This window comes from Eucyclogobius newberryi, unplaced genomic scaffold, assembly GCF_026437365.1.
Source record: "Eucyclogobius newberryi isolate DKJ021-1_F unplaced genomic scaffold, fEucNew1.0.hap1 SCAF_3, whole genome shotgun sequence".
NCBI lineage: Eukaryota > Metazoa > Chordata > Actinopteri > Gobiiformes > Gobiidae > Eucyclogobius > Eucyclogobius newberryi.
The window spans coordinates 33986747-34009246 of record NW_027315945.1 but is presented as its reverse complement, the minus strand read 5'-3'; the positions used below and the strand labels follow the sequence as shown (position 1 = coordinate 34009246).

At 43.5% G+C, this 22500-nt stretch overlaps 2 protein-coding genes across 5 annotated transcripts in view; one reads left to right on the top strand and one right to left on the bottom strand.

The window, feature by feature from the left end:
• atp1a3b (ATPase Na+/K+ transporting subunit alpha 3b) overlaps positions 1 to 2026 on the bottom strand; it is a 47519-nt gene extending 45493 nt beyond the window's left edge. The window contains exons 1-2 of one of the 4 annotated variants that reach the window (XM_072460974.1): positions 1868 to 2026; positions 1688 to 1781 (exon numbers count right to left, since the gene is read on the bottom strand). In XM_072460974.1, the coding sequence (XP_072317075.1) occupies positions 1688 to 1693 (6 nt within the window). In that variant the 5' untranslated portion in view covers positions 1694 to 1781; positions 1868 to 2026. Of the gene's footprint in view, positions 1 to 1687; positions 1782 to 1862 lie in introns of all 4 variants that reach the window. The other 3 variants (XM_072460977.1, XM_072460973.1, XM_072460976.1) reach the window with 3 other exon arrangements.
• Positions 2027 to 10934: 8908 nt separating this feature from the next.
• Positions 10935 to 22500, top strand: part of trpv6 (transient receptor potential cation channel, subfamily V, member 6) — a 33185-nt gene continuing 21619 nt past the window's right edge. Inside the window, exon 1 of the mRNA XM_072461514.1 lies at positions 10935 to 10990. Within this exon, the coding sequence (XP_072317615.1) occupies positions 10935 to 10990 (56 nt within the window). The remainder of the gene's footprint in view (positions 10991 to 22500) is intronic.

The window sequence follows — 22500 nt, the reverse complement described above, 5'->3', positions numbered from 1 at the left end:
CTCGCTCACTCTTCCACAGTCTCACTCTTCCACAGTCAGTCTCACTCTTCCACAGTCAGTCTCACTCTCCCACAGTCTCACTCTCCCACAGTCTCACTCTCCCACAGTCTCACTCTCCCACAGTCAGTCTCACTCTTCCACAGTCAGTCTCACTCTTCCACAGTCAGTCTCACTCTTCCACAGTCAGTCTCACTCTCCCACAGTCAGTCTCACTCTCCCACAGTCTCACTCTCCCACAGTCTCACTCTCCCACAGTCTCACTCTTCCTCTCACCCCTGTAGTATCTCTTACTTAACCTGTTTCGTTACAGCGGTTCAACATTTGGACCTATCACAGCTCTTTATTGGGAGTTTCCACCTCGCAGGCCCCGCCCCTAGTTTGACGCAGCCCGCTGTCCCCTGCGGACCCGGTAGAGGACAGGCCAGGATGAGCATGTTTCAGACATTAGTGATGTGGGAGCATCAGTGTCATGGCGACCGCAGAGGCTGCGGCTGCAGCAGCTGCTGTGACGTGTCTCTGCCTCGTGCGGACGCGCTTCAGCCTCCGTCCCGTTTGACGCAGTCGCGGCTCAAACCGCAGGCTCGTCTTTCTCATCAGTCACACGTGTGACAGAGACGTGTCTCCTCCGGTTCACGTCTCGGATGTCCCGCGTCTGATGCTGCACCGTGTCCGGGACACATCGTGTCACGCCCGCGCGCTGCAGCTTTACGTAAATGTAACGTCCACAGCTCGTGCGGATGAGATCACAGGTCTAACCCTCCGACGACGTCATCTGCGCCGCACGTCGACGTTTAATACAGGCCGAGGCTAAAGCTTTAGCTCGGATTTATGCACAATTATGAAACAAATCCACGGTAAACGCGGCCAGTGCGCATCGTCCGCATTTCTCTGCTCATAGTTTACGCAATCCTATCTGCTGAAGCCTCTGTTATGTCACACACACGATCTCTAATGCTGTAACCGCATTATGACGCAGGAGGCACGTCCCAGCATCAGCCGCAAGGACGAACAGCATCCCGGGCCCCCGGGGCCCCCACAGCCCCAGAGCCCCACAGCCCAGCACCTCGTCCCCGGCACAAAGCAGAGCACAAAGCAGAGCTTAAACGGCCCCGCGCTCAGAGCCAGGGCCAGTGGCTCCTGGAGGTCACGGCGCACTGCGCGCATCTTCTGCGGGGCCCGCGCCCGCGAGCGCCTGACGCGGTTAAATGTATAAGGTATGAATATAAAGCCTTTTGTAATTAAAATGTAAGTATGACAGACAGCAGCTGCACGTGCCGCCGCGTCCCACTGAGAGCTCAGTGTAGGATTAAACAGATTAGGTCTGAAGCGGCCGGCAAGGTTACAAGGCCTGTTCTAATGTACATCCTCTAACGCAGTGTAGCCTCTGAAGAGCGCCAGGCGTAGCCTCTGAAGAGCGCCAGGCGTAGCCTAGCTACAGCTACAGCTCACAGGAAGAGAATGTGGAGGAAAGCATTGTACTCGAGCAAGAAAGAGCTCTGCAAGCTCCAGGACGTGGCCTTTCCAAAGATGTAAAACACAAGCCAATGTCATTCATTTGACATTCCGTTTCCTCCACACGGAATGCTCTGGCGTGACGACGCGGGACGATGCGGGACGACACAGGCTGCGTCTGCTTTATGGCCACTTCAGGTAAACTAGGTGGTGGTGAAAAGTGAGATGATCTTACCCCCATGTTGGCGCAGTCTCTCTTCCCTCAGGTGATGCGCGGCTTGAGAGGTGTCAGCCTCTCACGGACTAAACACAAAAAGGTACGTGCCTTTGGGAATAAGAGTGACAAGCTTAATGTTACGCTCTCGGAGGCGAACATAAAAGACAGCAATTGTTTGTGGCGGTGCGCAGACCTTTAAAACTGAAGGCTACACTTCCCAGCAGCGTGAGTCAGATGAAATGTAGCGGTCTCAAGCGGAGCATCACGCAGAGGCGCTTTGTCCCGTGTTCTCCCGTGGCAAGAGCGAAAGGAGCGACGCACCGCACTGTTCAGGACCTATCTCCCTCCGCGGCGGTGCAGATGCCGCAGTACTCCGCTGCTCGTGCCGCACCACTCCGCCCTGAGCGCAAATGGGAGATTCAGGAGCAACCAGGAACCCGCCCACTTCTCCTCAGCTGACCAATCAGGAATTTGAGCGTCTCCTCAGCGACAACGAGCCGAACCAACCGTGTTTATCTGGCGTTTCCCAGAGACCAATGAGGGCCCGGTCCGGCCCCTCCTGTTTTACTGCAGAACCGAGGCGTGCGCCGGTCCAGGCAATAGTCCGGCTCTAGTCCGGCTCTAGACCTGCTCTAGACCTGCTTTAGACCGGCTCTAGACCTGCTTTAGACCTGCTTTAGACCTGCTCTAGACCGGCTCTAGACCGGCTTTAGACCTGCTTTAGACCGGCTCTAGACCTGCTCTAGACCTGCTCTAGACCGGCTCTAGACCTGCTTTAGACCTGCTCTAGACCGGCTCTAGACCTGCTCTAGACCTGCTTTAGACCGGCTCTAGACCTGCTTTAGACCTGCTTTAGACCTGCTCTAGACCGGCTCTAGACCGGCTTTAGACCTGCTTTAGACCGGCTCTAGACCTGCTCTAGACCTGCTCTAGACCGGCTCTAGACCTGCTTTAGACCTGCTCTAGACCGGCTCTAGACCTGCTCTAGACCTGCTTTAGACCGGCTCTAGACCGGCTCTAGACCTGCTCTAGACCTGCTTTAGACCGGCTCTAGACCTGCTTTAGTCCTGCTTTAGACCTGCTTTAGACCTGCTCTAGTCCCTCACTGTCACTGGAGGAACAAGGTTAGAATCTTGTAACGTGTCAGTGTCACATTCCAGTCTGTGTAACAGTCCCGGGTGTGTCATCCTCATGCGGCTTTATGTGCCACTGGAAGTACACAGTATATGTGCCACTGGAAGTACACAGTATATGTGTCACTGGAAGTACACAGTATATGTGCCACTGGAAGTACACAGTATATGTGTCACTGGAAGTACACAGTATATGTTCCACTGGAAGTACACAGTATATGTTCCACTGGAAGTACACAGTATATGTGCCACTGGAAGTACACAGTATATGTTCCACTGGAAGTACACAGTATATGTGCCACTGGAAGTACACAGTATATGTGCCACTGGAAGTACACAGTATATGTGTCACTGGAAGTACACAGTATATGTTCCACTGGAAGTACACAGTATATGTGTCACTGGAAGTACACAGTATATGTGCCACTGGAAGTACACAGTATATGTGCCACTGGAAGTACACAGTATATGTGTCACTGGAAGTACACAGTATATGTTCCACTGGAAGTACACAGTATATGTGTCACTGGAAGTACACAGTATATGTTCCACTGGAAGTACACAGTATATGTGTCACTGGAAGTACACAGTATATGTTCCACTGGAAGTACACAGTATATGTGTCACTGGAAGTACACAGTATATGTTCCACTGGAAGTACACAGTATATGTGTCACTGGAAGTACACAGTATATGTGCCACTGGAAGTACACAGTATATGTGTCACTGGAAGTACACAGTATATGTGTCACTGGAAGTACACAGTATATGTGCCTCTGGAAGTACACAGTATATGTCCCACTGGAAGTACACAGTATATGTGTCACTGGAAGTACACAGTATATGTGCCACTGGAAGTACACAGTATATGTGTCACTGGAAGTACACAGTATATGTGTCACTGGAAGTACACAGTATATGTTCCACTGGAAGTACACAGTATATGTGTCACTGGAAGTACACAGTATATGTGTCACTGGAAGTACACAGTATATGTTCCACTGGAAGTACACAGTATATGTGCCACTGGAAGTACACAGTATATGTGCCACTGGAAGTACACAGTATATGTGCCACTGGAAGTACACAGTATATGTGCCACTGGAAGTACACAGTATATGTGTCACTGGAAGTACACAATATATGTGCCACTGAAAGTACACAGTATATGTGCCATTGGAAGTACACAGTATATGTGCCACTGGAAGTACACAGTATACGTGCCACTGGAAGTACACAGTATATGTGTCACTGGAAGTACACAGTATATGTGCCACTGAAAGTACACAGTATATGTGCCACTGGAAGTACACAGTATGTGTGCCACTGGAAGTACACAGTATGTGTGCCACTGGAAGTACACAGTATATGTGTCACTGGAAGTACACAGTATATGTGCCACTGGAAGTACACAGTATACACAGTATATAAGAGACATATTTGCTTAAATATGATGCTGCAGGAGGAGAACTGGACCCCATGATGAGAGAAAGATGATGACTCAGCTTTAGTGTGTCTAATGGAACTTTGGAGGGCTTTGGATCCTTTGTACCAAACACAAAGAGAGTGAGCAGGAAAGTCAAGCACAAAGACTCTAGCACTCGAGATGAAGGCGAAGAGACTTTATTGTCCTCATTGGGAACTTTGTTCTCTGCATTTTACCCTCAGTTCTGAAGAAAAACCTTCAGCACTTGTAACACGACAGCTAAAACATGACATCAGAGATGTGACACTAGTCATTTGGTCCATGAAGTGGTCAGTGTCAACAAAGCTTTTATTTATTTCATTTATTTATAAGTATTATTTTAGTGAGTTCTTTATCTTATCTGTATGCATTATTATTAATATTAATATTATTATCATTGTTATCATCATTAATATTATGACACACATGTGATTAGTCGACCGAGACTCTCTCAGGCGACTTCAGCTCGCCGTGACATAATACTCTGTTCCTCTCGATCGTTCTGTCACTCGCTCCTCCTCAAGATGAAGGAGATGGAAAACACCCCCCGACTCCGGTTTCCTTGGTAACAGCAGTCAGATGACCTTGTGTCTGTGCATATGCTGAGTCAGAACATGAGCGATGGGTGAAGCGGGTGAAGGGAGGAAGAGGAAGAGGAGGGAGGATAACACCAGGAGCATTGTGTCACGATGCAGTAACAGCAGGTACATGTAGTAGTAGTAGTAGTATTAGCAGTAGAAGCAAACGTCTGGACATGTGCTCGGACCGACCAGAATATCAAGCTGTATTTGATTACTCCAGACATTTGATTATGATTATTGTATTAGATTATTATATTGGATTATTATACGTAGGGCGGGGCTCCGTGTAGCTCTACGGGAGAGTCACAGTTTTTGAAAGAAATATACAAACGTGCGTAAATGCTGAAGCTCATCATCGTTTGACAGCGATCGGCTCCATAGTGACCTTTAGGCTTGTCGAACTAAGCGCCAGTTTTTGTTTCACGTGGATAGTCCCGGCGATATGAACAAATCCAAGCATTTTTTAATTACAATTTTTGTCGCTAAAAGATTTCCTGAAACGAGTCGAATACATAATATTATGGAGGATACGTTCGCGGGAGCCTACACGGTAACGCCATGGCTTCAGATTGGATATAACGCTGCGTGTGTCCGCTACAGGAGGACAGAGGAGTGGACGTTCTGCGTGTTATTAGTACGCGGCATGAGTCCGGAGATGGCGTACTCCACGTATTCTTCAAAAGTACGTGTAAATATTGCATCCACGACCGTCCGCACATGTGGTCGAGAGCTGGACGAGGTCATTAACCGCTGAGCATTGGCTCTACAGCGTGTTAATCTCGACGATATGTCATTCCGACTTTGTTCGTTTGATCGTGACGATGTGTGAGGAGGCGACATTTATTTCACGTGGATCTTCCGGTAATCGCGGAGTTATTAATCAAAAGAACGGCTCAACAAATCCACGATCCGACAGTCCAAACGGCGGATTTGACCATCGAGTTCTGACCTGACTCCGCCTCTTCACGAGCAGGACAATTTGACTCAGAGGAAGATTTTCCCGTTGCATAATCGCGACGACAGAGGGGCCGTCACCGCAGCTTGAAACTCGTTCATAATGGAGCTGGGGGAAGGTCACATGACTCGTTACGCTCTAGATTTAGTCAAGATGGAGCTCGTGCGCGTGAATATAAACGACACGGCCCAACGTCAGCCGATCTTGTTGTTCGATTACCGTTAATATTCCGTACGATTGTCACACAAGCTCCTTCTCCATTTGAGAGAAACAAATAGTCACGTTTTAAAACATGACAACACGTTCTGAGAGGTAAATATGTGACAAAAGAGGACATATCGCACAGAAATTGTCCCCAAAAAATGTAATTGTGTAACCGGGAACTGTGGCATTATTCGTCAGGAATGACCGAGCACCGGCGAGAAGGTGATCCCGGCTAATCGGGTTATCTGAACGTCTGGCATAATCCCTGCTCTACTCCACTGTCCAGAACAGGAGCAGGTCAGGAGCGTGACGGCGGAGGGCGCGGACCAGAGCCAGAGCGACCGCCACAAGCGCGTTCAAGAAATGCAATCACGCAAGAAAACGCCATCGTGTTCGTGGGTCGAATGGCGATTTAAGCTAGCGCCGTTGTCAAAAACTATATATTGTGTGACGCAAATGGGCAAAAGTCCTCGAAATATCACTTAGAATCATGAAATGTTGAGAAGAAAAATAATAGAATAAAGAGAAAATGAGTTTCTAGGTAGAAAATCAACATAGTACAATAAATAAAATACGTAATAGGTTAAATCATAGGGTTAGCCGTTAGCATTAGCCCTTAAAAAATATGAATAATCAGGGAGAGTTTGTGCTGGTATCAACCCGTCGACCACACGTCTCGCACAAGTTATACGTTGTAAGTTGCCGTTGTGTCCTTGGGCGGGACACTTCACCCACGTACACACAGTAATAGCGTGCAAAGGTCGTGCAAAGGTCAGCGCCACACAGAATAGCCACTAAACCTCCTTCGGTTTGCACTGAAAATCTGATCCATTATTATAAGAGATCCCATGCTCGCGTCCGTCTAAGAAATACTAAATATATCCCACCAAAATACAACGGGATGCAAAAATATCACAGCCATATGCCAGCGTGTGCCCTCTCCATGTGTAGCTGTCCTTTCAGCACCACGGCAGCAGAACTCCTCCGCACACACACACGCCTCGCTCGCGCAGCTAACACCTCGTGAACGTCTAGACTTTCGGCACCAACACCTCGAGGACACGGACTACGTTTTACTACTTTCGCGAATCGGCGTCCTTACTCAGCACTTTGAACGAACTCGGCCGCGGATCAAATATGCATGCAGGAAACCGAAAGTCATTCCGAGGAAGGCTCCGAGTCTGCTCTGTGTGGGAGACTTCAATCGGAAGAATAAATGCCACGGTTTTCCGCCGTTAATGCTCTGCAGGTCTAGGGATTGCACCGTCATGTCGGGTTCAGGGCGCGGTTAATGCGGGGATGGGATGGGGCGGCAGTAGCTCAGTTGGTAGAGTGATCAGTGGAGATTGTTCCCTGATCCAAAGGTCGGCGGTTTGAATCCCGCTCCTGACATGAAGGCGATTGGTCAAGCGGTTGGATTCCAGCGCTCACAGTTAAAACATGACATTTCATAATTCTATAGCTTCATTACATTTCTAGTGTCATGAATCTCGATCATGTCCTAAACCCCCTTTTTGTCCAGAATACAGTTTGTCGACAGTAAAAAGACGTTTTGTTGACAGCTTTTCTCCCCCGTGTGTGAGTGGTCCCTCGATGTAAAGTGCCTTGAAGGTAGAAAAGCGCTGTAAAGCGTGTGCGTGCGTGCGTGTGTGTGTGTGTGTTTGGTGGGGGGCCCGGGGCTGATTGGCAGCTGTGGCATCAAGCCGGGACAGGACTATGAATAAACCGGGACTAAAATACCCGACAGACCAACCAGAATGAGCCCGAGCCCCGTGCGCATCCACCGCTTGAGAACCGCTGCTCAAACGAAGCACATTTCGCCCGTAAACGTCGACTTTCACGTCGTAAAATAAAGGCGTGTTGCTAGGTCACAGAAGCCTGTCACTCAACATAACGAACAATAATACATAATTTAGTAAAAGCTGTGCAGTGCGTTTCCACTGAAGCGTTATTCCGCATTTGTTCAATCACGCTTTTACTGCTAAAAAACAACAACACATTCTCACTGTGAGTTGGGTCGCCTCTCCACAGATCTGACCTGCAAGTACACCATTAATATATAAGATAAGATTTTGGGGGAAATTTTTTAAATAAAATCCAAGACCAAGAACAGACATTTCCTCTTGAAATGCGATTTAAAACAATAAGAGATGAGAGAACATGGTGAATAGGTGTACGTATGCTAACGCTAACACCTTCAGCTACATGAGGCACAGACAGAACTGTGGTAAGTGTCTGGTATGTTAACGTAACATATGAACAGTTATTCAGATAACTATAGCATAAAGAACATGCTAACAAGTTTACCAAAGCATCAGTTTTACCCCAAATCACTAAATCCACTGAATTCTTCTTCCTCTGTGTCACTTCTAAACAACTCCACAAACTCCAGAGGAAGAGGAAGTGCAGATTCTTCTTCTGCGTCGCTTAGAGCCTAGAGCGCCCTCTTGTGGTTGTCAGTGTGAAAATAACAAATAATATCACATATAAGTCGCTCTGGAGTATAAGTCGCACCCTGGGCCAAAACTATGAAAAAAGGTGCGACTTCTGGAAAATATGGAAATTGATTCCATAATATCGGAACTTTTCTCTTGTTTATTCTACAGCTGCTTTTGGTAGATCCTTTCAAAAGAGTCGATGAAAAAACATATATATAAAAGATATATAAGAACTACTTCTATACTAGAAATGCCCTGAACCCTTTTTGTCCCGACGACAGAGTCTGCACTGGCGTAACATTCTGCTGTCGTCGCGGGAGACGGCCTCTGTGACGGATGTCGGGGTCTCCGCTGGGCTCGGCGACGCGGCGGTGAAAGGCGTGGCCGCAGGATAAATCGTTGTTTAATGGCGTCACTGAGGGGGCAGTTGTTCCCGTAACGTATCGGCCTCTGCGTAGAACAAAGTGTCTCGTCCCTGTGGGGTTTTATTATTGATAAATCCTGATAATCATGTACTTTACTTCAACAAACATGTGACTGCAGTATTAGTGGGCGATTGGCCACAGACCGTCTACAAGGCAATACTGTCCTAGCTGTTTAAAAGAAGATAATTATGTTTTTTTGGGTGTGTATTTGCTCATTATTTAACATTTTCTTCATTCAAACTGCAATTATTGATGCAGAATTGATTAGCTCCACCTCTTCATTTCACTGTGTTTTTATGGTTGGAAACTGCTTACGTGTATGACCCGTATTATTATTGTTTAATTAGTAAGTAATTACAGGGCAGTGGGCGGGGCTAGGAGGTATTATTTGATTTTCACTCTGAATCATGCAATAAGTAATCAAAATACAACTCAGTTTAATCTTGTGAAGGAGACATCGATCATTAAAAAGCTCAACACAGTTACATTTTCCATAATATGTCCCATTTAAAGATGATTAATACACATGTATGAATATTGAGTACATGCGGTGTCCAAACAATATTCCTGTGATTGTTAATTACAATATTTAGAGGATGTTGTGCTGAATGTGCTTTTTTTTGTTTGTCTCTTAAAGTATCAGTGTTAGACAAACCCTTTAACCTTAATATTTGCCTCATTTTAATCAGACCCACGTGTTTACAGCAACAGAAACTTTGCCTAAATCCACATATTAACCCCACTGTACATGTTGACATTTAATTATTCATCATATTGTAGTGAAAAGATGATTTAAACTGCTATTTACCTTGCAACAACAGACCACAACACAGATATTTGGTGATAACATTGTGATTTTTACATGCTTCGCTCTAAAACAAATATAATTAACAACCTTTTGTAATTAGCTTCACCTCCTTTAATAACTCTACATACAAAGCAGATGAATGACTAATAAAAACATGTAAGTAAATCGTTGCTACACAATAAACCAATGAAAAACAGACAGGGACGTGTGAGTGGATGGAAAAATCAACGCTATTTCTATAACTCAGTCCTTTTCGCTGCATTTTACAACATTTACTCCGTTCTGGACTCTCTAACCTTCAGAGCGAGACGCCTGGTCAGACCTCTCCGGCTCGCGCCCGACAGAGTGAAGGCAGCGGAGAGCACGAGCGCCGGGCTGAGGGAACCGGCCCTTTAACTGTCCGCCGACCAATCAGACGGGGGAATACTGGGAGCAGCGTGTCCTTGGGAGCGACCTTGCAGTTAGGGCCCGGAGGTGGGCGGGCACGGAGGGGGGTTTGTGAGGGGGAAGCATGACTGAAGCGCTCTGGAGAGAAGCTGCTGAGATGGTAAAAAGTCCAATACGACGAGCTCATTCCTCTCGTTTTCTTTTTGCATAAGATTGATTTGGCGTCGGTTTATCGTGTGTCGTGTCCAGCCTTTTATTCCATACGTGTGTTCGTGCTTTTGGGGGACACGTGTGGATGAATGACGTGGCTCATTTCGATAGCACAAGATTAGAAAAATGCTCTGTTTTCGACACAAAATGCGACACAAATTGACAGTTCTTTCTTTATTCATCATTGCAGTTTTCTATTCTATTTTGACAACGTATTAACAATTAAAACCACCAATTTATACTAATGGAGCTTTAAAATCTATCATGACAACACAAGGACACGATCTGACTTTCTATATGCTTCAACAACAACATCTAATATGCCATCAAGTTAGTTTACTCTTTTAACGTGTATTTTTTAAGTTAAATATGAGCTTAACGTTGGTGAAACTACAACACTTAAACTGCCAATAAACCTGAGCAAACAAGTCAGTCACAAATCAGTGTTGAGAAAGATTGAGGTCAACAGACTATATTTCATTTTGTTTCGGAATTATGGCCGGTACGAGGCATTTTACGTGTCTTTATCCGCAAACAAACATTACAAAACGTTCTTTCTGAATGGCAAACTAAGGCTACAACCGACAGAAAACATTTCTAGCTTAATCAAAGTTAGACAGTGAAACTATAGGTCTGATCAAGCTAACGAGTCCTATAGCATGATTGACCCCAATTCAGTCGATGACTCAAATCAGGGAGTGTCAAACCCAATTAGGTCAGAACATTGCACTTGCCTGCGTCTATTTACTTTATGTTACGTGAAAATAACTCATCAAAACAATAAAAAAATACCAGGTCTAAACTAGCTCTAAACCAGGTCTAAAACAGGACTTTACCAGGTCTAAACTAGCTCTAAACCAGGTCTATAACAGGATTTTACCAGGTCTAAACTAGCTCTAAACCAGGTCTAAAACAGGACTTTACCAGGTCTAAACTAGCTCTAAACCAGGTCTATAACAGGATTTTACCAGGTCTAAACTAGCTCTAAACCAGGTCTAAAACAGGACTTTACCAGGTCTAAACTAGCTCTAAACCAGGTCTATAACAGGACTTTACCAGGTCTAAACTAGCTCTAAACCAGGTCTATAACAGGACTTTACCAGGTCTAAACTAGCTCTAAACCAGGTCTAAAACAGGACTTTACCAGGTCTAAACTAGCTCTAAACCAGGTCTAAAACAGGACTTTACCAGGTCTAAACTAGCTCTAAACCAGGTCTATAACAGGACTTTACCAGGTCTAAACTAGCTCTAAACCAGGTCTAAACTAGCTCTAAACCAGGTCTAAAACAGGACTTTACCAGGTCTAAACTAGCTCTAAACCAGGTCTAAACTAGATCTAAACCAGGTCTATAACAGGATTTTACCAGGTCTAAACTAGCTCTAAACCAGGTCTAAAACAGGACTTTACCAGGTCTAAACTAGCTCTAAACCAGGTCTATAACAGGACTTTACCAGGTCTAAACTAGCTCTAAACCAGGTCTAAACTAGCTCTAAACCAGGTCTATAACAGGACTTTACCAGGTCTAAACTAGCTCTAATCCAGGTCTAAACTAGCTCTAAACCAGGTCTAAACTAGCTCTAAACCAGTTCTAAACTAGCTCTAAACCAGGTCTATAACAGGACTTTACCAGGTCTAAACTAGCTCTAAACCAGGTCTAAACTAGCTCTAAACCAGTTCTAAACTAGCTCTAAACCAGGTCTAAACCAGGTCTAAAACAGGACTTTACCAGGTCTAAACTAGCTCTAAACCAGGTCTATAACAGGACTTTACCAGGTCTAAACTAGCTCTAAACCAGGTCTAAACTAGCTCTAAACCAGGTCTAAAACAGGACTTTACCAGGTCTAAACTAGCTCTAAACCAGGTCTATAACAGGACTTTACCAGGTCTAAACTAGCTCTAAACCAGGTCTAAACTAGCTCTAAACCAGGTCTATAACAGGACTTTACCAGGTCTAAACTAGCTCTAAACCAGGTCTAAAACAGGACTTTACCAGGTCTAAACTAGCTCTAAACCAGGTCTAAAACAGGACTTTACCAGGTCCAAACTAGCTCTAAACCAGGTCTAAAACAGGACTTTACCAGGTCTAAACTAGCTCTAAACCAGGTCTAAAACAGGACTTTACCAGGTCTAAACTAGCTCTAAACCAGGTCTAAACTAGCTCTAAACCAGGTCTAAAACAGGACTTTACCAGGTCTAAACTAGATCTAAACCAGGTCTAAAACAGGACTTTACCAGGTCTAAACTAGCTCTAAACCAGGTCTAAACTAGCTCTAAACCAGGTCTATAACAGGACTTTACCAGGTCTAAACTAGATCTAAACCAGGTCTAAAACAGGACTTTACCAGGTCTAAACTAGCTCTAAACCAGGTCTAAACTAGCTCTAAACCAGGTCTAAAACAGGACTTTACCAGGTCTAAACTAGCTCTAAACCAGGTCTATAACAGGACTTTACCAGGTCTAAACTAGCTCTAAACCAGGTCTAAAACAGGACTTCACCAGGTCTAAACTAGCTCTAAACCAGGTCTATAACAGGACTTTACCAGGTCTAAACTAGCTCTAACCCAGGTCTATAACAGGACTTTACCAGGTCTAAACTAGCTCTAAACCAGGTCTAAAACAGGACTTCACCAGGTCTAAACTAGCTCTAAACCAGGTCTATAACAGGACTTTACCAGGTCTAAACTAGCTCTAAACCAGGTCTAAACTAGCTCTAAACCAGGTCTAAAACAGGACTTTACCAGGTCTAAACTAGCTCTAAACCAGGTCTATAACAGGACTTTACCAGGTCTAAACTAGCTCTAAACCAGGTCTAAACTAGCTCTAAACCAGGTCTATAACAGGACTTTACCAGGTCTAAACTAGCTCTAAACCAGGTCTAAAACAGGACTTTACCAGGTCTAAACTAGCTCTAAACCAGGTCTAAAACAGGACTTTACCAGGTCCAAACTAGCTCTAAACCAGGTCTAAAACAGGACTTTACCAGGTCTAAACTAGCTCTAAACCAGGTCTAAAACAGGACTTTACCAGGTCTAAACTAGCTCTAAACCAGGTCTAAACTAGCTCTAAACCAGGTCTAAAACAGGACTTTACCAGGTCTAAACTAGATCTAAACCAGGTCTAAAACAGGACTTTACCAGGTCTAAACTAGCTCTAAACCAGGTCTAAACTAGCTCTAAACCAGGTCTATAACAGGACTTTACCAGGTCTAAACTAGATCTAAACCAGGTCTAAAACAGGACTTTACCAGGTCTAAACTAGCTCTAAACCAGGTCTAAACTAGCTCTAAACCAGGTCTAAAACAGGACTTTACCAGGTCTAAACTAGCTCTAAACCAGGTCTATAACAGGACTTTACCAGGTCTAAACTAGCTCTAAACCAGGTCTAAAACAGGACTTCACCAGGTCTAAACTAGCTCTAAACCAGGTCTATAACAGGACTTTACCAGGTCTAAACTAGCTCTAACCCAGGTCTATAACAGGACTTTACCAGGTCTAAACTAGCTCTAAACCAGGTCTAAAACAGGACTTTACCAGGTCTAAACTAGCTCTAAACCAGGTCTATAACAGGACTTTACCAGGTCTAAACTAGATCTAAACCAGGTCTAAAACAGGACTTTACCAGGTCTAAACTAGCTCTAAACCAGGTCTAAAACAGGACTTTACCAGGTCTAAACTAGCTCTAAACCAGGTCTAAACTAGCTCTAAACCAGGTCTAAAACAGGACTTTACCAGGTCTAAACTAGCTCTAAACCAGGTCTATAACAGGACTTTACCAGGTCTAAACTAGCTCTAAACCAGGTCTAAAACAGGACTTCACCAGGTCTAAACTAGCTCTAAACCAGGTCTATAACAGGACTTTACCAGGTCTAAACTAGCTCTAACCCAGGTCTATAACAGGACTTTACCAGGTCTAAACTAGCTCTAAACCAGGTCTAAAACAGGACTTTACCAGGTCTAAACTAGCTCTAAACCAGGTCTAAAACAGGACTTTACCAGGTCTAAACTAGCTCTAAACCAGGTCTAAACTAGATCTAAACCAGGTCTATAACAGGATTTTACCAGGTCTAAACTAGCTCTAAACCAGGTCTAAAACAGGACTTTACCAGGTCTAAACTAGCTCTAAACCAGGTCTATAACAGGACTTTACCAGGTCTAAACTAGCTCTAAACCAGGTCTATAACAGGACTTTACCAGGTCTAAACTAGCTCTAAACCAGGTCTAAACTAGCTCTAAACCAGGTCTATAACAGGACTTTACCAGGTCTAAACTAGCTCTAATCCAGGTCTAAACTAGCTCTAAACCAGGTCTAAACTAGCTCTAAACCAGTTCTAAACTAGCTCTAAACCAGGTCTATAACAGGACTTTACCAGGTCTAAACTAGATCTAAACCAGGTCTAAACCAGGTCTAAAACAGGACTTTACCAGGTCTAAACTAGCTCTAAACCAGGTCTATAACAGGACTTTACCAGGTCTAAACTAGCTCTAAACCAGGTCTAAACTAGCTCTAAACCAGGTCTAAAACAGGACTTTACCAGGTCTAAACTAGCTCTAAACCAGGTCTATAACAGGACTTTACCAGGTCTAAACTAGCTCTAAACCAGGTCTAAACTAGCTCTAAACCAGGTCTATAACAGGACTTTACCAGGTCTAAACTAGCTCTAAACCAGGTCTAAAACAGGACTTTACCAGGTCTAAACTAGCTCTAAACCAGGTCTAAAACAGGACTTTACCAGGTCCAAACTAGCTCTAAACCAGGTCTAAAACAGGACTTTACCAGGTCTAAACTAGCTCTAAACCAGGTCTAAAACAGGACTTTACCAGGTCTAAACTAGCTCTAAACCAGGTCTAAACTAGCTCTAAACCAGGTCTAAAACAGGACTTTACCAGGTCTAAACTAGATCTAAACCAGGTCTAAAACAGGACTTTACCAGGTCTAAACTAGCTCTAAACCAGGTCTAAACTAGCTCTAAACCAGGTCTATAACAGGACTTTACCAGGTCTAAACTAGATCTAAACCAGGTCTAAAACAGGACTTTACCAGGTCTAAACTAGCTCTAAACCAGGTCTAAACTAGCTCTAAACCAGGTCTAAAACAGGACTTTACCAGGTCTAAACTAGCTCTAAACCAGGTCTATAACAGGACTTTACCAGGTCTAAACTAGCTCTAAACCAGGTCTAAAACAGGACTTCACCAGGTCTAAACTAGCTCTAAACCAGGTCTATAACAGGACTTTACCAGGTCTAAACTAGCTCTAACCCAGGTCTATAACAGGACTTTACCAGGTCTAAACTAGCTCTAAACCAGGTCTAAAACAGGACTTTACCAGGTCTAAACTAGCTCTAAACCAGGTCTAAAACAGGACTTTACCAGGTCTAAACTAGCTCTAAACCAGGTCTATAACAGGACTTTACCAGGTCTAAACTAGATCTAAACCAGGTCTAAAACAGGACTTTACCAGGTCTAAACTAGCTCTAAACCAGGTCTAAACTAGCTCTAAACCAGGTCTAAAACAGGACTTTACCAGGTCTAAACTAGCTCTAAACCAGGTCTAAAACAGGACTTTACCAGGTCTAAACTAGCTCTAAACCAGGTCTAAACTAGCTCTAAACCAGGTCTAAAACAGGACTTTACCAGGTCTAAACTAGCTCTAAACCAGGTCTATAACAGGACTTTACCAGGTCTAAACTAGCTCTAAACCAGGTCTAAAACAGGACTTCACCAGGTCTAAACTAGCTCTAAACCAGGTCTATAACAGGACTTTACCAGGTCTAAACTAGCTCTAACCCAGGTCTATAACAGGACTTTACCAGGTCTAAACTAGCTCTAAACCAGGTCTAAAACAGGACTTTACCAGGTCTAAACTAGCTCTAAACCAGGTCTAAAACAGGACTTTACCAGGTCTAAACTAGCTCTAAACCAGGTCTAAAACAGGACTTTACCAGGTCTAAACTAGCTCTAAACCAGGTCTAAAACAGGACTTTACCAGGTCCAAACTAGCTCTAAACCAGGTCTAAAACAGGACTTTACCAGGTCTAAACTAGCTCTAAACCAGGTCTAAAACAGGACTTTACCAGGTCTAAACTAGCTCTAAACCAGGTCTAAAACAGGACTTTACCAGGTCTAAACTAGCTCTAAACCAGGTCTAAAACAGGACTTTACCAGGTCTAAACTAGCTCTAAACCAGGTCTAAAACAGGACTTTACCAGGTCTAAACTAGCTCTAAACCAGGTCTAAAACAGGACTTTACCAGGTCTAAACTAGCTCTAAACCAGGTCTAAACTAGCTCTAAACCAGGTCTAAAACAGGACTTTACCAGGTCTAAACTAGCTCTAAACCAGGTCTATAACAGGACTTTACCAGGTCTAAACTAGCTCTAAACCAGGTCTAAACTAGCTCTAAACCAGGTCTATAACAGGACTTTACCAGGTCTAAACTAGCTCTAAACCAGGTCTAAAACAGGACTTTACCAGGTCTAAACTAGCTCTAAACCAGGTCTAAAACAGGACTTTACCAGGTCTAAACTAGCTCTAAACCAGGTCTAAAACAGGACTTTACCAGGTCTAAACTAGCTCTAAACCAGGTCTAAACTAGCTCTAAACCAGGTCTAAAACAGGACTTTACCAGGTCTAAACTAGCTCTAAACCAGGTCTAAACTAGCTCTAAACCAGGTCTAAAACAGGACTTTACCAGGTCTAAACTAGATCTAAACCAGGTCTAAAACAGGACTTTACCAGGTCTAAACTAGCTCTAAACCAGGTCTAAACTAGCTCTAAACCAGGTCTATAACAGGACTTTACCAGGTCTAAACTAGATCTAAACCAGGTCTAAAACAGGACTTTACCAGGTCTAAACTAGCTCTAAACCAGGTCTAAACTAGCTCTAAACCAGGTCTAAAACAGGACTTTACCAGGTCTAAACTAGCTCTAAACCAGGTCTATAACAGGACTTTACCAGGTCTAAACTAGCTCTAAACCAGGTCTAAAACAGGACTTCACCAGGTCTAAACTAGCTCTAAACCAGGTCTATAACAGGACTTTACCAGGTCTAAACTAGCTCTAACCCAGGTCTATAACAGGACTTTACCAGGTCTAAACTAGCTCTAAACCAGGTCTAAAACAGGACTTCACCAGGTCTAAACTAGCTCTAAACCAGGTCTATAACAGGACTTTACCAGGTCTAAACTAGCTCTAAACCAGGTCTATAACAGGACTTTACCAGGTCTAAACTAGCTCTAAACCAGGTCTATAACAGGACTTTACCAGGTCTAAACTAGCTCTAAACCAGGTCTAAACTAGCTCTAAACCAGGTCTATAACAGGACTTTACCAGGTCTAAACTAGCTCTAAACCAGGTCTAAAACAGGACTTTACCAGGTCTAAACTAGCTCTAAACCAGGTCTAAAACAGGACTTTACCAGGTCCAAACTAGCTCTAAACCAGGTCTAAAACAGGACTTTACCAGGTCTAAACTAGCTCTAAACCAGGTCTAAAACAGGACTTTACCAGGTCTAAACTAGCTCTAAACCAGGTCTAAACTAGCTCTAAACCAGGTCTAAAACAGGACTTTACCAGGTCTAAACTAGATCTAAACCAGGTCTAAAACAGGACTTTACCAGGTCTAAACTAGCTCTAAACCAGGTCTAAACTAGCTCTAAACCAGGTCTATAACAGGACTTTACCAGGTCTAAACTAGATCTAAACCAGGTCTAAAACAGGACTTTACCAGGTCTAAACTAGCTCTAAACCAGGTCTAAACTAGCTCTAAACCAGGTCTAAAACAGGACTTTACCAGGTCTAAACTAGCTCTAAACCAGGTCTATAACAGGACTTTACCAGGTCTAAACTAGCTCTAAACCAGGTCTAAAACAGGACTTCACCAGGTCTAAACTAGCTCTAAACCAGGTCTAAAACAGGACTTTACCAGGTCTAAACTAGCTCTAACCCAGGTCTATAACAGGACTTTACCAGGTCTAAACTAGCTCTAAACCAGGTCTAAAACAGGACTTTACCAGGTCTAAACTAGCTCTAAACCAGGTCTATAACAGGACTTTACCAGGTCTAAACTAGATCTAAACCAGGTCTAAAACAGGACTTTACCAGGTCTAAACTAGCTCTAAACCAGGTCTAAAACAGGACTTTACCAGGTCTAAACTAGCTCTAAACCAGGTCTAAACTAGCTCTAAACCAGGTCTAAAACAGGACTTTACCAGGTCTAAACTAGCTCTAAACCAGGTCTATAACAGGACTTTACCAGGTCTAAACTAGCTCTAAACCAGGTCTAAAACAGGACTTCACCAGGTCTAAACTAGCTCTAAACCAGGTCTATAACAGGACTTTACCAGGTCTAAACTAGCTCTAACCCAGGTCTATAACAGGACTTTACCAGGTCTAAACTAGCTCTAAACCAGGTCTAAAACAGGACTTTACCAGGTCTAAACTAGCTCTAAACCAGGTCTAAAACAGGACTTTACCAGGTCTAAACTAGCTCTAAACCAGGTCTATAACAGGACTTTACCAGGTCTAAACTAGCTCTAAACCAGGTCTAAAACAGGACTTTACCAGGTCTAAACTAGCTCTAAACCAGGTCTATAACAGGACTTTACCAGGTCTAAACTAGCTCTAAACCAGGTCTAAACTAGCTCTAAACCAGGTCTAAAACAGGACTTTACCAGGTCTAAACTAGCTCTAAACCAGGTCTAAACTAGATCTAAACCAGGTCTATAACAGGATTTTACCAGGTCTAAACTAGCTCTAAACCAGGTCTAAAACAGGACTTTACCAGGTCTAAACTAGCTCTAAACCAGGTCTATAACAGGACTTTACCAGGTCTAAACTAGCTCTAAACCAGGTCTATAACAGGACTTTAGCAGGTCTAAACTAGCTCTAAACCGGGTCTAAACTAGCTCTAAACCAGGTCTATAACAGGACTTTACCAGGTCTAAACTAGCTCTAATCCAGGTCTAAACTAGCTCTAAACCAGGTCTAAACTAGCTCTAAACCAGTTCTAAACTAGCTCTAAACCAGGTCTATAACAGGACTTTACCAGGTCTAAACTAGATCTAAACCAGGTCTAAACCAGGTCTAAAACAGGACTTTACCAGGTCTAAACTAGCTCTAAACCAGGTCTATAACAGGACTTTACCAGGTCTAAACTAGCTCTAAACCAGGTCTAAACTAGCTCTAAACCAGGTCTAAAACAGGACTTTACCAGGTCTAAACTAGCTCTAAACCAGGTCTATAACAGGACTTTACCAGGTCTAAACTAGCTCTAAACCAGGTCTAAACTAGCTCTAAACCAGGTCTATAACAGGACTTTACCAGGTCTAAACTAGCTCTAAACCAGGTCTAAAACAGGACTTTACCAGGTCTAAACTAGCTCTAAACCAGGTCTAAAACAGGACTTTACCAGGTCCAAACTAGCTCTAAACCAGGTCTAAAACAGGACTTTACCAGGTCTAAACTAGCTCTAAACCAGGTCTAAAACAGGACTTTACCAGGTCTAAACTAGCTCTAAACCAGGTCTAAACTAGCTCTAAACCAGGTCTAAAACAGGACTTTACCAGGTCTAAACTAGATCTAAACCAGGTCTAAAACAGGACTCTACCAGGTCTAAACTAGCTCTAAACCAGGTCTAAACTAGCTCTAAACCAGGTCTATAACAGGACTTTACCAGGTCTAAACTAGATCTAAACCAGGTCTAAAACAGGACTTTACCAGGTCTAAACTAGCTCTAAACCAGGTCTAAACTAGCTCTAAACCAGGTCTAAAACAGGACTTTACCAGGTCTAAACTAGCTCTAAACCAGGTCTATAACAGGACTTTACCAGGTCTAAACTAGCTCTAAACCAGGTCTAAAACAGGACTTCACCAGGTCTAAACTAGCTCTAAACCAGGTCTATAACAGGACTTTACCAGGTCTAAACTAGCTCTAACCCAGGTCTATAACAGGACTTTACCAGGTCTAAACTAGCTCTAAACCAGGTCTAAAACAGGACTTTACCAGGTCTAAACTAGCTCTAAACCAGGTCTAAAACAGGACTTTACCAGGTCTAAACTAGCTCTAAACCAGGTCTATAACAGGACTTTACCAGGTCTAAACTAGATCTAAACCAGGTCTAAAACAGGACTTTACCAGGTCTAAACTAGCTCTAAACCAGGTCTAAACTAGCTCTAAACCAGGTCTAAAACAGGACTTTACCAGGTCTAAACTAGCTCTAAACCAGGTCTAAAACAGGACTTTACCAGGTCTAAACTAGCTCTAAACCAGGTCTAAACTAGCTCTAAACCAGGTCTAAAACAGGACTTTACCAGGTCTAAACTAGCTCTAAACCAGGTCTATAACAGGACTTTACCAGGTCTAAACTAGCTCTAAACCAGGTCTAAAACAGGACTTCACCAGGTCTAAACTAGCTCTAAACCAGGTCTATAACAGGACTTTACCAGGTCTAAACTAGCTCTAAACCAGGTCTAAAACAGGACTTTACCAGGTCTAAACTAGCTCTAAACCAGGTCTAAAACAGGACTTTACCAGGTCTAAACTAGCTCTAAACCAGGTCTAAAACAGGACTTTACCAGGTCCTAAACTAGCTCTAAACCAGGTCTAAAACAGGACTTTACCAGGTCTAAACTAGCTCTAAACCAGGTCTAAAACAGGACTTTACCAGGTCTAAACTAGCTCTAAACCAGGTCTAAAACAGGACTTTACCAGGTCTAAACTAGCTCTAAACCAGGTCTAAAACAGGACTTTACCAGGTCTAAACTAGCTCTAAACCAGGTCTAAAACAGGACTTTACCAGGTCTAAACTAGCTCTAAACCAGGTCTAAAACAGGACTTTACCAGGTCTAAACTAGCTCTAAACCAGGTCTAAACTAGCTCTAAACCAGGTCTAAAACAGGACTTTACCAGGTCTAAACTAGCTCTAAACCAGGTCTATAACAGGACTTTACCAGGTCTAAACTAGCTCTAAACCAGGTCTAAACTAGCTCTAAACCAGGTCTATAACAGGACTTTACCAGGTCTAAACTAGCTCTAAACCAGGTCTAAAACAGGACTTTACCAGGTCTAAACTAGCTCTAAACCAGGTCTAAAACAGGACTTTACCAGGTCTAAACTAGCTCTAAACCAGGTCTAAAACAGGACTTTACCAGGTCTAAACTAGCTCTAAACCAGGTCTAAACTAGCTCTAAACCAGGTCTAAAACAGGACTTTACCAGGTCTAAACTAGCTCTAAACCAGGTCTATAACAGGACTTTACCAGGTCTAAACTAGCTCTAAACCAGGTCTAAACTAGCTCTATACCAGGTCTATAACAGGACTTTACCAGTGCCATTGAAAACGCAGAGACAGTTTACAATTAACTGTTTGTTTAAACGATCATTCAACAAAATAAAGGTGTTATATGGTATTATAGTTCGTGGACTGTTGTGTAATTTATATAGATTTTGGCTCTTGTTTACAGTGTGGTTGCTAGGCAACTGTTGCTATGTCACATTTGCTGCTCATATTCAAACAGGAAGTAGCATTAGAAACGTTACAAAAAGGAGGACAAACGGGCAAAATGTCGCGTAAAATCTGAAATATAAGTGTGTATTCCAACCTGTCGTATAGACTTTAAATAGGACCACAACATTTGTTACCGTAGTTACAGTAAATCACAGCAAGAATGGGTGTTTTTTTTCAAGGTGTTTTTGAGCAATTTAAAACACCTGTAAGTGAAAACATGTAAGATAAAGTGCAATGCCGCACTATGAAATATTACGGGCAGAAACCACCCGAGAAATGTTACATGGTGCAACTTTACGCAGGCAAAAGTATCTCTGCATTTCTGCGTGTTCCGTGTCGTGCATACTTCATAACGAGAGCGGCGTTTGCGTGTTCTCGTGTGCGACTTTCGGAGAAGTCCTTATGCAATGTGAGAGCATGGCCTGCTGTCAGTTTAATCTGAGCGGCAGAAACGCAGAGGAGCAGAAGGCTGGATGCTAAATCCTCTTAGCGTCTCCTACTACTACCTGACTAATTTATCTGTTTGACCACAATACTCGCACTGTATCCCCATTGTGTCAGGTATCGGTTGCAACTCATGATTATTTTCAGTAGTCGACGAGTCAGACGAGTATTTCTGTTGCACACAGAGTCTTTTAAATGCAGTTTGAACCAAATAAAGTTGACGTGTAGCGATGGAAGCCTTCCAGATGAATAGATATTTTACACATTTTATTTTAGCAT